This window comes from Boleophthalmus pectinirostris, unplaced genomic scaffold (assembly GCF_026225935.1).
Source record: "Boleophthalmus pectinirostris isolate CB_2022bp ecotype Guang Dong unplaced genomic scaffold, ASM2622593v1 HiC_scaffold_14, whole genome shotgun sequence".
Taxonomy (NCBI): Eukaryota; Metazoa; Chordata; class Actinopteri; order Gobiiformes; family Gobiidae; genus Boleophthalmus; species Boleophthalmus pectinirostris.
Genome location: NW_026571047.1, coordinates 36,303,702 through 36,318,701, shown reverse-complemented (window position 1 = coordinate 36,318,701; position 15,000 = coordinate 36,303,702). Strand labels below are relative to the sequence as shown.

The 15,000-nt window shown below is 42.5% G+C and overlaps 1 protein-coding gene across 1 annotated transcript in view; it reads right to left on the bottom strand.

Moving 5' to 3' along the window:
• st6galnac (ST6 (alpha-N-acetyl-neuraminyl-2,3-beta-galactosyl-1,3)-N-acetylgalactosaminide alpha-2,6-sialyltransferase) overlaps positions 1 to 15,000 on the bottom strand; it is a 53,065-nt gene that overhangs the window by 21,241 nt on the left and 16,824 nt on the right. Inside the window, 2 exon segments of the mRNA XM_020930647.2 lie at positions 3,289 to 3,694; positions 14,796 to 14,974. Of these exon segments, the coding sequence (XP_020786306.1) occupies positions 3,289 to 3,694; positions 14,796 to 14,929 (540 nt within the window). The 5' untranslated portion in view covers positions 14,930 to 14,974.

Genomic DNA, 15,000 nt, shown 5'->3' with positions numbered 1-15,000 from the left:
GGACCATAACAGGACTAAACCAGGACTAAACGAGAGCTAAACCAGGACTAAACCAAAGCTAAACCAGGTCTAAACCAGGACTAAAACAGGACTAAACCAAAGCTAAACCAGGTCTAAACCAGGTCTAAAACAGGACTAAAACAGGACTAAACCAGGACTAAACCAGGTCTAAACCAGAGCTAAACCAGGTCTAAACCAGGACTAAACCAGGTCTAAACCAGGACTAAACCAGGACTAAACCAGGACTAAACCAGGTCTAAACCAGGACTAAACCAGGACTAAACCCTAAACCAGGACTAAACCAGGACTAAACCAGAGCTAAACCAGGTCTAAACCAGGACTAAACCAGGTCTAAACCAGGACTAAACCAGGACTAAACCAAGTCTAAACCAAGTCTAAACCAGGACTAAACCAGGACTAAACCAGGTCTAAACCAGAGCTAAACCAGGACTAAACCAGGTCTAAAACAGGACTAAACCAGGACTAAACCAGGTCTAAACCAGAGCTAAACCAGGTCTAAACCAGGTCTAAACCAGGACTAAACCAGGTCTAAACCAGGACTAAACCAGGACTAAACCAGATGATACGGTTCAATAAAAAAAAAAAAAAACGACAAAATCATGTCTGTGACACTAAAAGTCTTTGTTAATCCAAGAGCAAAGTTCATATGAAACAAACATTTTAATCATCAAAACAGTGAAAATATCAAATGTGTCACATAAACGAGTTTCCTTCATCTGAACAAACAACATGAGTCTGAGGACAGAGACATGAGTCTGAGGACGGGGACATGAGTCTGAGGACAGGGACATGAGTCTGAGGACAGAGACATGAGTCTGAGGACAGAGACATGAGTCTGAGGACAGGGACATGAGTCTGAGGACAGAGACATGAGTCTGAGGACGGGGACATGAGTCTGAGGACAGAGACATGAGTCTGAGGACAGAGACATGAGTCTGAGGACAGAGACATGAGTCTGAGGACAGGGACATGAGTCTGAGGACAGGGACATGAGTCTGAGGACAGGGACATGAGTCTGAGGACGGGGACAGTCTGAGGACGGGGACATGAGTCTGAGGACAGAGACATGAGTCTGAGACGGGACATGATGACGGGGACATGAGTCTGAGGACAGAGACATGAGTCTGAGGACAGAGACATGAGTCTGAGGACAGAGACATGAGTCTGAGGACAGGGACATGAGTCTGGACAGAGACATGAGTCTGAGGACGGGGACATGAGTCTGAGACGGGACATGAGTCTGAGGACAGAGACATGAGTCTGAGGACGGGGACATGAGTCTGAGGACGGGGACATGAGTCTGAGGACGAGACATGAGTCTGAGGACGGGGACATGAGTCTGAGGACGGGGACATGAGTCTGAGACGGGGACATGAGTCTGAGGGACATGAGTCTGAGGACAGGACATGAGTCTGAGGACGGGGACATGAGTCTGAGGACAGAGACATGAGTCTGAGGACGGGGACATGAGTCTGAGGACAGAGACATGAGTCTGAGGACGGGGACATGAGTCTGAGGACGGGGACATGAGTCTGAGGACGGGGACATGAGTCTGAGGACAGAGACATGAGTCTGAGGACGGGGACAGAGACATGAGAGTCTGAGGACAGAGACATGAGTCTGAGGACAGAGACATGAGTCTGAGGACAGAGACATGAGTCTGAGGACGGGGACATGAGTCTGAGGACGGGGACATGAGTCTGAGGACAGAGACATGAGTCTGAGGACAGAGACATGAGTCTGAGCACGGGGACATGAGTCTGAGGACGGGGACATGAGTCTGAGGACAGAGACATGAGTCTGAGGACAGAGACAGAGACATGAGAGTCTGAGGACAGAGACATGAGTCTGAGGACAGAGACATGAGTCTGAGGACGGGGACATGAGTCTGAGGAGACATGAGTCTGAGGACAGAGACATGAGTCTGAGGACAGAGACATGAGTCTGAGGACGGGGACATGAGTCTGAGGACGGGGACATGAGTCTGAGGACAGAGACATGAGTCTGAGGACAGAGACATGAGTCTGAGCACGGGGACATGAGTCTGAGGACGGGGACATGAGTCTGAGGACGGGGACATGAGTCTGAGGACAGAGACAGAGACATGAGAGTCTGAGCAACAAAACTGTAGCTGTAACAAAATAATTTAGTAAATTGAGGCAGACGTATCAAGGTATGTATCGTATCGAGGCCTACGTATCGAAGTATGTATCATATCGAGGCCTACGTATCGGAAGTATGTATCGTATTGTGGCCTACGTATTAAGGCCTATATTTTAAGGTATGTATCGTATTGTATCGTGGTCTACGCTTCGAGGCCTACGTATCGAGGTATGTATCGTATCGAGGCCTACGTATCGAGGTATGTATCGTATCGAGGCCTACGTATCGAGGTATGTATCGTATCGAGGCCTACGTATCGAGGTATGTATCGTATCGAGGCCTACGTATCGAGGTATGTATCATATCGAGGCCTACGTATCGAGGTATGTATCGTATCGAGGTACGTATCGTATCGAGGCCTACGTATTGAGGTATGTATCATATCGAGGCCTACGTATCGGAAGTATGTATCGTATTGTGGCCTACGTATTAAGGCCTATATTTTAAGGTATGTATCGTATTGTATCGTGGTCTACGCTTCGAGCCCTACGTATCAAGGTATGTATCATATCGAGATATGTATCGTATCGAGGCCTACGTATGGAGGTATGTATCATATCGAGATATGTATCGTATCGAGGCCTACGTATCGAGATATGTATCGTATCGAGGCCTACGTATCGAGGTATGTATCGTATCGAGGCCTACGTATCGAGGTATGTATCGTATCGAGGCCTACGTATCGAGGTATGTATCGTATCGAGGCCTACGTATCGAGGTATGTATCGTATCGAGGCCTACGTATCGAGGTATGTATCGTATCGAGGCCTACGTATCGAGGTATGCATCGTATCGAGGCCTACGTATCGAGGTATGCATCGTATCGAGGCCTACGTATCGAGGTATGCATCGTATCGAGGCCTACGTATCGAGGTATGTATCGTATCGAGGCCTACGTATCGAGGTATGTATCGTATCGTGGACCACGTATCGAGGTTTGTTTCGTATTGTGGCCTACGCATCGAGCTATCGTATCGTGGACCACGTATCGAGGTTTGTTTCGTATTGTGGCCTACGCATCGAGGTATGTATCGTATCGGGAAGGACGCCCAGCCCGACCCAAAATGCACCAGAATTGTAGAATAAAATAAAAGTCCAACTCACCGTCGGAAGAGGGCGCTTTTCGGTGTAGTACGAGTCTCCAATAAACGAGGGCTCCGTGGGTTTAGGTTCAGGTTTAGGTTCAGGTTTAGGTTCAGGTTTAGGTTCAGGTTTAGGTCCTGGTTTAGGTCCTGGTTTAGTGGTCGTTCTGGCCTTTGCTGGAATGGCGACTGCAGGAGTGGTTGGCTTTAGTGCAGTATTTTTTGCAGTACTATTCTTTGCAGTACTTTTGTCCTTTGCCTTTGCAGTATTGAGGTCTTCAGCGCCGACGTGAGCTCCATCCTGAGATCCTGCGACCTCGTCTCCTTTCCTCGTCTCCCCCTTTGTCTCCTTGTTCGTTTCATTCTGAAGCTCTAGAGAAGGTTCCGGAGCCGATTTGGAGGGAAAGTCTGCAGAATCTCTCGCGAAACTGAAAAAGAAAACACACAAAATTAACTGACAAATAAAGACGACGTACCTTTTACTTGGTGCATAAATCAGCCTCATAAAAACCAAGAGCAAATCATGGTTTGTAATGTCATGGTGATGTCTTTAGAGCTTGTAAAGAAAAACTTGTGAAGCCCACTCAAACATCTGGAGTGTGGTCAATATTTGATTGTTGTCAGTTGTTTGAAGACTGGTCCTTGCAGCCGAGTCTTTTACTGAGCCACAAAAACCATCACAAACAAAGTACCACAAATAATCTCCCCTTTATAACAAGCAGTTAGTGTTTAATTAAAGGTAACGGAACCTTTCTGCAGGTAGAAAAGTCCCAAAGCTTCACCAAAAATGGCCCGTGAGAGCTCATTTTCAAAAATTCCGTTTGAAATGAAGGAAGTTAATAGTAGATTTTTTATTTATATTTTAAACTAATCAGAATATGCCAAATTTATCAACATGTAACTGTGTCCACATGCGGAACCGAGGCTCCAAAGAAGGGGCCAAAAAGATCACATTTGGTCTTTGTCCATAGTTGAGACTCGACACCGTCCACATGAAAGCTCAGAAAAGTGTGAGATTGTTGTCAGAAATGTTCATTCTCTCAAATATTCAGGTTCAACAGTTAGTTTGTAAATATCTGCTGGGAGGTAATAGATCTTGGACCTCAAATATTGAAAAAAAAAAAAAAATTGAGCAGCAACCAAATGTCAGATTTTGGGGACCCACAGCGCCCCCCTTAATAAAGACACCCAATATTTGACAACAGATTCAGAATCTCTGACCAAGAATTTTCATCTTCCTGGCTCAATTTTTTATGAAGTTCTGGTCTTTCAAACATGATTATAAATTAAGGCTTCAGAAAAAGTGAGCAGGGCCCCAAAATTTCAATGAGCCATAACTCAGGAACGACTCAAGGGACTGAGCTAAAATTTGAGATTCTTTCATTTGGTGATTTTAGAAATTTTTTGAATTTTTTTCAGCCAAATCTGAGATGGCTCATAGGGGAGATTCCTTGAAAATGGATTGATCCTTGATTTCATACGGAATAACCCCACATGGGAAATCAGATGAAAGTCCCCCTGAAGTGTGCTTTTTATGAAACTAAATTAATTATCTATATTCATATAAATAAATAAAAAATCCATTATATATATTGTATTAATTACACACACAAGTTAGAATATATATCAACACATTTGTTCGTTCATGCAAACAAGACAAAAGTGAAAAAATGGACTCAGACTGCCGATGTCCAAATGCTTTTTTTTTTTTTTTTTTTTTAACTGCAAAATAAATCTTCGTCAGATATATTTCTTGCTTTGGACCACAGCACACAAAATGGTTGCCAGCCCAGCAACGCCCCAGAAACGTTATAAAAAAATAAATAAATACAAAAATAAATACAATAAAAAAGCGTTTGGACATCGGCAATCTGAGTGTGCTTGGCATTTATTCACTTTCGTCTTGCTGCTCCATCCCATTTGCATCTCTACAAGAATTTTTGGTGTGCGTTTTCTGTTTCAAATGTGATGCAAAAATGATGTTGCCTTGCAGTGTGTCAAGTGACTCCTTTTTTCCCTGTTGTGGGACATGAGCTGAACATTAATCACCACCAACTCTCCATGACGTCACCTCTGGAGCGCAGGAGTGAGTCAAACTACTATTTCAGGACTTTCTTACACATTTAGAGTTAAGACCTTCGTAAAAGTGATTCAGAATGATTTTTGAACAAATTCTGTAGTAATTCTGTAATTGCTTACACATTTGTTCATGGCAAATAAAGAAATTGATTAAACAGTTTAATCATTACACAGTGTCAGCCTTTTTGTAGAAAATTATTCCATGGAAATGGGCCTCACATTTGACATGTGTTTAAATTATTACATTTGTGGCCCTCTGAAGTTGTACGAACATAGTAAATAAATAGTTAAAGGTTGTATAGAGGATTTTTTTAAGGGAAGAGAAGTACAGTGACAGTCCACCTTCCTCCTCCACAGCTCCTCAGTAGAAACATCTCCTCCCGCCTCTTTACTCTAGAAATCATGTTTGTTTACAGCCAGCGCGCGTTCAGAATTACTGTTGAAGTGACCTGTCTAGAAATAATTTATCGACCGACGCATCAGTTTTTAGTCCCTTCGTCTGCTTCAGTCGCGCCATCGCTGGAAGGAATCTCCAAGAATCACCTCGGTTTGTCTTCGCTCCTTTTCCCCTTCTCTTCGTCTTTCAGCGACCTCAAAAACCGACTTTCTTTTGCGGCGAACTGGTCGTGGATTCTCGTCCGCCATCGCAACAAACTTTAACATATTAACAATTAACGATCGATTATCGATTAATCATTAACATTTTTATATTAAAATGATCATCATTATTATTACTATCTGCACTAATCTGCATAAATAAATTCAACTTTACGACATATAAACATAACGACTCTAGAGCCACATCAGCTGTTTGACATTATAATGTGTTTAATTCAGTTTTGTTCAAATCTCACAGAAACGAAACTTAAAACAGCATCACTAATTTACATAAACTAAGAGAAGATAAAACTCCAGCTCTTGTGTCGCTGATGCGGTTCAGTTTCTGTTGGATTAAAAGACATGACTCAGGTGAATACAGGTCAGTGTGACCAGATTTGTGTTTGTCAAAACCAGGACAGCGTACGGGGGGAGGGGGGCGGGGCCTCGTCATCCACACTGAGCGACTTTCACCTGGAAAAACTTTTTCCCACTGGACACAGAAACATATGTGCTGCTTTATACACTGTGCACATGGACTCACACTTGTCCCAACGCAACGGAAAGTGTGGAATTTCTTCTACAAATCCTGGTTAAATCCACATTTGTGCTTCGGTTCGTTACAGACTGACCCACTGTTTGTGTCTCGCTCCTTCTGATGCAGAGACACATGTACACACCTGTTTGGTCACGACACACACAGCAACATACATTCGGTTTGACAATTAAAATTAACGTAATCGATGAAATTCTTAATGATTAATTATCAATTAATCGATTAATCATGCCCATCCCTAATATATATATATATATATATTTTTAAATGCACAATGATAATGTTAAATTTTTTATGTATTCATAAGGTGGAGGCTTTAATATTTCGCCCTTTTGGGTTTTTTGCCTCTTCCGGGACCTTTTTATCTTACTTTTTATCTAGTGTGTTTCTTTTTATTGTCATGTTATATGTGCAAAATAAATAAATAAATAAATAAATGAATAACACGGACATTTTTGTAAAATCTTGATTTGATTGCTCAATTGACTAAAACACATTTGAAACTGGTACATTGGGAAAACAAGTCTTTGTTTTTTGCACTTTATGGATGTCGTATCGATTTGGCCTTTTTATTTAGAATTGAAATTAATTGTATTTGTAACAGGTTAAACTGAGTTACAAAGGCTTGTCACATGCACTTTGACAGTTTTATTTTATTGTTTATTTTTGCTGTGGAGTGCACTTGCATATGCAGATATACAGATACATTTGTTGTTTTACTCCTTCGGCCCAAATGAATGTGCTGCTGTCTGTTATGTTATATGGTAAAAATTGTAAAATAAAACAAAAACTTGAATAACAAGAAAGGTCTTAACTATTTATTTACCATGTTCGTACAACTTCAGAGCGCCACAAATGTAATAATTTAAACACATGTCAAACGTGACGCCCATTTCCATGTAATAATTTTCTACAAACAGCTGACACTCAATCCACTTTAAACAGAGACACGCCAAAAGAAAATAACCATAAAAGATAACGTAAATCCCTTTGCGGATGTTCAAATCATTAACATTAGTTCTATTTGTCTTAGCTGAAGTTAGTTCCTCCTGACAATAATTCAGTTTGTTTGCCCGTTGCTACGGTGATGCTCACAGCGTCGTGATGCAGAACGGTGATTAAATGTAGCCGGAACTACCTGCGCGGTTAAACAAGAACGATGCACGGCACAGTTACAGACGTACGACCACCATGTGTACGAGAACTGACGTACGTTATCAGAGACACAGAGACACAGAGACACAGAGACACAGAGAGACACAGAGACACAGAGACACACAGAGACACAGAGACACAGACACAGAGACACACAGAGACACAGAGACACAGAGACACACAGAGAGACACAGAGACACAGACACACAGAGAGACACAGAGACACAGAGAGACAGAGAGACAGAGACACAGAGACACAGAGACACACAGAGACACACAGAGAGACACAGAGAGACACAGAGACACAGACACACAGAGACACAGACACACAGAGACACAGAGACACAGAGACACAGACACAGACACAGAGACACACAGACACAGAGACACAGACACAGACACAGAGAGACACAGAGACACACAGAGAGACAGAGACACAGAGAGACACAGAGAGACACAGAGACAGAGACACAGACACACAGAGACACAGAGACACAGAGAGACACAGAGAGACACAGAGAGACACAGAGAGACAGAGACACAGACACACAGAGACACAGACACAGAGAGACAGAGACACAGACACACAGAGAGACACAGAGACACAGAGACACACAGAGACACAGAGACAGAGAGACACAGAGAGACACAGAGACACAGCAGAGACACAGAGAGACACAGACACAGAGACACAGAGACACAGAGACACAGAGACACAGAGAGACACAGAGACACAGAGAGACAGAGACACAGACACACAGAGACACAGACACAGAGAGACAGAGACACAGACACACAGAGAGACACAGAGACACAGAGACACAGAGACACAGAGAGAGACACAGAGACACAGAGAGACACAGAGAGACACAGAGAGACACAGAGAGACACAGACAGAGACACAGAGAGACACACACAGACACAGAGAGACACAGAGAGACACAGAGAGACACAGAGACACAGAGAGACACAGACACACAGAGACACACAGACACAGAGACACAACAGAAGCTGTTCTCAGGTCGGTCAGAACGGTGCCGGTGTCGGTTCCTGCACCAGTTCCACTGGGAACCAAAGTGTTCACCGATGAACGACCCACGTTCAAACATTTACATGAACCATGACGCGTCATCGACAGAGGTGTGGATTTACCACCAAATAAAACAAGGCCAAATAAAAACAGACGTCACAGAGAAGAAAATAACAATCATGGATCACATCATCGACACCAGCGAGAGTTTGTCAGATCATTGGTTTATTATTTATTACTTTACGACACATGTCCGGTGTGATCTCTGGTGTGTCCTGGAGGGTGTGGCAGCACGAGGACTTTGTACCTGATGTCCGACTTTAATTATTCATTTATTTATTTAGTGCAGGAAGAGGCAAAACCCCCAAAGCCTCCACCTTTACCAATACATCAAACTGAACGTTACAGCCGTGGATTATATAAAAATAACATTTACACTGAGAAGATTTCAGTAGATTCAAACATGGATTCAAATGCAGTGAAATATTCAACACTTGAATCATTATCAAACTGAACAAATCTGTAAGTGAATGTGGAGAAAGTTCAGAAAACCACATGAGGAGTTTTACTTCTGAATTTTTCATGGTTTTGTCCTGAACTAAGACTAAACCAGGTCTAAACCAGGACTAAACCAGGTCTAAACCAGGACTGACCCTCCCTGCTCTGTGCTACACTTGTACTTCTGTGAGTAATGAGAAGGTATGGGACAGGTAAGTACTATTTACTGCAGTACAAGTACACACAGTACTACTATTACTACTATAGACGCAGAGACAAGAGAGGACAACATGGGACAAGTATCCCAGGTCAAAACCAGGTCCAAACCAGGTCCAAACCAGGTCCAAACCAGGTCCAAACCAGGTCCAAACCAGGTCCAAACCAGGACTAAGCCAAGTCTAAACCAGGACTAAGCCAGGTCTAAACTAGGACTAAAACAGGACTAAAACAGGTCAAAACCAGGTTTAAATCAGGTCCAAACCAGGTCCAAACCAGGTCCAAACCAAGTCCAAACCAGGTCCAAACCAGGTCCAAACCAGGTCCAAACCAGGTTGAAACCATGTTTAAACCAGGTCTAAACCAGGACTAAACCAGGTCTAAACCAGGTCCAAACCAGGTCCAAACCAGGTTTAAAAAAGGTCTAAACCAGGTCTGCCGCGTTCCAAACAGGAAGTGTGCACAGACTCCTCAGTCTGACCGTCACATGTTGGTCTGAAGTTGCTCTACATGATCCTCCAGGTTTTATTTCTCTGCTTTATCTCGAAATCAAGATATGAGCGTAAATAAAAGACCAATCAGACACCTTCTTTTGTCAAAGCCGCTCTCACTAATGTTTGATTAACACTGTATCATGTGCCCGCTCCCTAAAAACATGAGCAAACACACCACACACACACACACACACGCACCACACCCACAGACATGTACACACACCCACACAAGACATACCTGTGTGAAGTTGGCCCTCCATCAAACACACACTTACACAAAAAAGATGTCAATCATTTGTGCTCCATTTCTGTTGCATAAAGTTTCGTTTGTGCTGCTTTAGTTCTGAAGATATTAATGATTCTTTTACAGGTCAAATTCATGCATCAAGAATCTCGGACTTCTGGTCATCGCGCAATTCAGACTGGGAAGGATTTTCCAAAAAAGTGAGCATCAAACCTCCATGTTTGTTTTCCCAGTGGGATGTGTCTATTGTCAAAGTCGATCTTTTCAAGTCTTTTGAACCATATCACTTTTGTTTCTGGTTCTGATATTGTCATATTTTAGTTTTGGGATTTGGACATCGTAATTGTGTTTTCCGTCCAAATTTTTCAATTCCGTTGGGAAGAGAAACAGTTTGAACGGAGGTTTGAGTCACACACATCTGATTCACTTTTGCATTTATGGAGTTCGCAAACAAATTTCTCAAGTCGTTTTCCGCCGTTAGGATCCAACAACCACACAATTACGATGTCCGAATCCCAAAACTAAAATATGACAATATCAGAACCAAAAACAAAAGTGATATGGTTCAAAAGACTTGAAAAGATCGACTTTGACAATAGACACATCCCACTGGGAAAACAAACATGGAGGTTTGATGCTCACTTTTTCGGAAAATCCTTCCCAGTATGAACTGCGCGATGACCAGAAGTCCGAGATTCGTGATGCATGTATTGGGGTCAGCAGCCTCCAGGAAACTTCAAAATTCTCTAAAATGACACAAAATGGAGTCAATCGTTTGTGCTTCGTTTGTGCTGCAGAAATTTTCATTTGTGCGATTCTGGTTCTTCAGATTTTGGCAGTTTTATTTTCAGCTAATGACGTCATCGAGCTCCTCAAAATGTTAAAAAGCATCAAAACAGGCAGAAAATTATACGAAACAAAAAGATAAACGATGTGAGGCTGTGGAAAAGTCTGCATTATTTTATAAAATATGAATCAAAAGCAACTTACTAAAGACTTTTTGAGTTTGCTTCAGCTGCAAAAATAGTCATTAAAGGGATAGTTTGGGTTTTTTGACATAAATCTGTATGTCATCCCCATCAGCAGTGTCGTGCATCGGTGAGCCGAGATACTGGCCGTTTTCGGTGCTGTCACCTGGCGGTCGCACGCAGTGATACGAATGGAAAGAAAATAGTGCCAAGCGATTATGAGGTCTGACTTTTTGGAGGACGATGGTTTTGTGATGCAAATGTATCACTCTTTTGAACACATGTTGTTTTGAGAAGAAAAACGCTTTATTTTACTGTCCCCACACAACTTGCCGGACGACTTTCATCAGCACAGAAAACGGCCAGTATCTCGGCTCACCGGACGCTGTCGGGGGTAAAGTCAGTGTAGATGCACGACATTGCTCACGGGGAGGCCATACAGATTCATGTCAAAAAACCCGAACTATCCCTTTAAGAATTTTAGAAATAAACTCGCACAAATGAAAACAGTCACAACACAAAACAGCATAAACCAACTAAAAATGTTTCGTAGAATTTTCTGCTGTTTTGAGGCTGTTTAACATTTTGAGGGGCTGGACGACGTCAAAATAAAACTGCTAATATCTTAAGAACCAGAATCGCACAAACAAAACTTTTGGCAGCACAAAAGAAGCACAATTTTGAAGTATCTTGAAGCTTCCTGGAGGCTGCTGACCCCAATTTGACTTATAAAAGAATCGTTAATATCTCAGAAAAACTAAAGCAGCACAGACGATTGACTTTTTTTTGTGTGTATGTTTGCAAGACACTTGTGGAGTTACTCATTATCTGGGACCTTTTTATTGAACCGTCCACTCAAATCTTATCTCCCCATTAAACCAAAGCAAACATTTACGCAAACGTGTTTCGAAAATGTCTTCATTCTTTTTATTATTTACTGAACAAAGAGTGGACATAAAGCACAGGACGCTCTGGGACTTGAAACAGGAGGATTATATTTCTGTAACTGGAACACCTCACGTCTCTAAACCCTTTAAATGTGCCCAAAACAACATATCAGCATGTTTTATGAGTTTCAGATTAGTTCTTGATTCCCTTTGCTCCCCACACTAAGTCACCGCCCCCTTCAGAGCACGATCACAGCACACTAATGAAACTCGAGTCGCTGTGTACAGTTTTGTGTCGTGTTTTTTTTTTTTTTTTTAATATATATTGATGGAGAATTGTGGGCGGAGTCTTGCACTGCTAACCTGTAAGCTGGGTTTGAATAAAGCCCAGGAGAGATCACTAAATTACTGAAACATGCATGGATAACTCTCGAACCTCTTCAGGCAGATTTTTGATGAGGCAAAAACATTAGAACAAGAGAGAAAGAGACAATTTTGTGCAATATCTTTAAAGTTGTTGGGCCTCATTCATGAAACGTTCTTACAAAGAAATTTGTTCTGAGCCAAACCTCGTCACCGCGCCAGACGCAACATCCTCACCACTAGGGATGGGCATGATTAGTCAATGAATTGATAAATGATCATTAAGAATTTCATCGATTATGTTCATTTTTAAACGACGAACTGAATGTAGGTTGCTGTGCGTAGTGTAGGGAGACCAAACGTCCATGTCCGGGGACAAACGGGGGTCTGTATGAGATGCACGGATGGGCTATTTCTTCATCCGCAACCGCGACACAAAACTCATCATCCGCCCGCTGTCCATTTTGCACCGAAGGTTTTCAAAACCGCACCCGCCCGCCATCCGCCGATTGATTTTAGATTTTAGAACAATCATACAGCAAACAAAATAAGGAGCCTCGATAAAAATGCAAACTATAGCTCATTCATTTCAAAATTCGCTCAGCGTGTGTGTTCGCATTCTTAATTGTCCGTAACAACCCCAGACTTACCTGGTTTTCTTGTGCAGCTAATTAATTGACAACGTTTTCCGACGAGGCTGTTTTTGAACCTTGTTGCCTTCGTGTTGGATGTTGTTACATTCTGAACATTCTGCCATTGCCCGATGTTATTTCAAAGTCATAGCCTCACTCCATTGGTCTTTCTTTAAGTTTTAAAAACCCCGAGTGGCAGTTTACGCTATAATGTCTGCGTGTTTTAAAATATATCTGATATCGAAACAAAACAGACAGATCATCTCATCCAGATGAACCTTTATTGAAATCAGGCAATGCCCTCTTTATATTCCTAAATAAATATGTCCCTATAGCCACTTATGTGTTGGCAAACAGCTGAAATAAATTAGAAATAATAAAATAAACTGCATATAATATGTGCCTCGTAAACCTTAGGCATCAATAACCCGACACAACCTGAACCTTCAGAACATAAAAACGAGGTCAAATGGGCTAATTAAGGATATGACGTACACTTCATACTACAAGCCCACCCGCCCGAATTTAATTAAAATATAATTTTTCGTCACGTCATCCGCCTGACCCACGGATTAACCGCGGATACTGCGGTTGTAACCGCAATCCGTGCATCTCTAGTCTGTACATGTGTCTCTGCATCAGAAGGAGCGACACACAAACAGTCGGTCAGTCTGTAACGAACCGAAGCACAAATGGTCGGGACAAGTGAGAGCCACGTGCACAGTTTACACCACAGGTACATATGTTTCGGTGTCCAGTGGGAAAAATCTCACCAGGACACAGAAAACATGAAAAAGTTTTGCCAGGTGAGAGTCGCTCAGTGTCGATGACGAGGCCCCACCCCCCACCCCCCGCACGCTGTCCTGGTTTTGACAAATGCAAATATATATAAACTTAAAAGCGAACAACAGCGACACATTAGTGACAAACTGAACTAAACTCTTGTTATGGTCGTGAATAAAACAGAAGGAACTTGATTTCATTTCATGATGTGGATATTAGTACAGACAGAGAGATTTGTGCAGTTTGAATGCGATAAATCTCTTGGAAACCCTAATGTTATTGAACACCTCATGGTTTCCCTGCGCTGGAGGAAGTGAATGTGAAAAGGGAAGTATGCGAGTTCCTCAACAGACCGTTAACTCCACGACGGACGGATGGAGTTTAGTTCAGTTTGTCACTAAAGCTTCGTCGTTGTTGTTTCCTTTAAGTTTTCATCTTTCTTCTCTTGATCGTTGTGGATAAATTGTTCATGTTAGAATCTTTCTCCTTTGTGGAGTTTGTTGGTTGAAGATTTGGTGATGGAGCAGATTTATGAAACTACTGGAGAATACAACACACATTTACACACACATTTACACACACACTTACACATTTACACACACATTTACACACACACTTACACACACACACTTACACACACATTTACACACACATTTACACACACATTTACACACACACACTTACACACACATTTACACACACACTTACACACACACTTACACATTTACACACACATTTACACACACATTTACACACACACTTACACATTTACACACACATTTACACACACATTTACACAGAAAAACATTAACTGGAAGTTCAGCAAACCTACAGTGGGAAAATTCTGGCTGGTGTGAAAAACATCTATTGGCTGAGCCTCACCTACTCGTCTCTGATTGGCTGAGACTCACCTACTCATCTCTGATTGGCTGAGACTCACCTACTCGTCTCTGATTGGCTGAGACTCACCTACTCGTCTCTGATTGGCTGAGACTCACCTACTCGTCTCTGATTGGCTGAGACTCACCTGCTGGTCTCTGATTGGCTGTGGATGACGGGGTCGATGCTGAACGGAGACTCCAGGCGCACGCACAGCAGGTAGACGAGGAAGAGCGAGAAGGCCGTCCCCAGCCCCACCAGCAGGCGGCGCTGCAGAGCCATGCACACAGACGATTACTCCTGATGCCCTCCCAGAGCCACGCACACCTGTGAAACACACACAGACGATTACT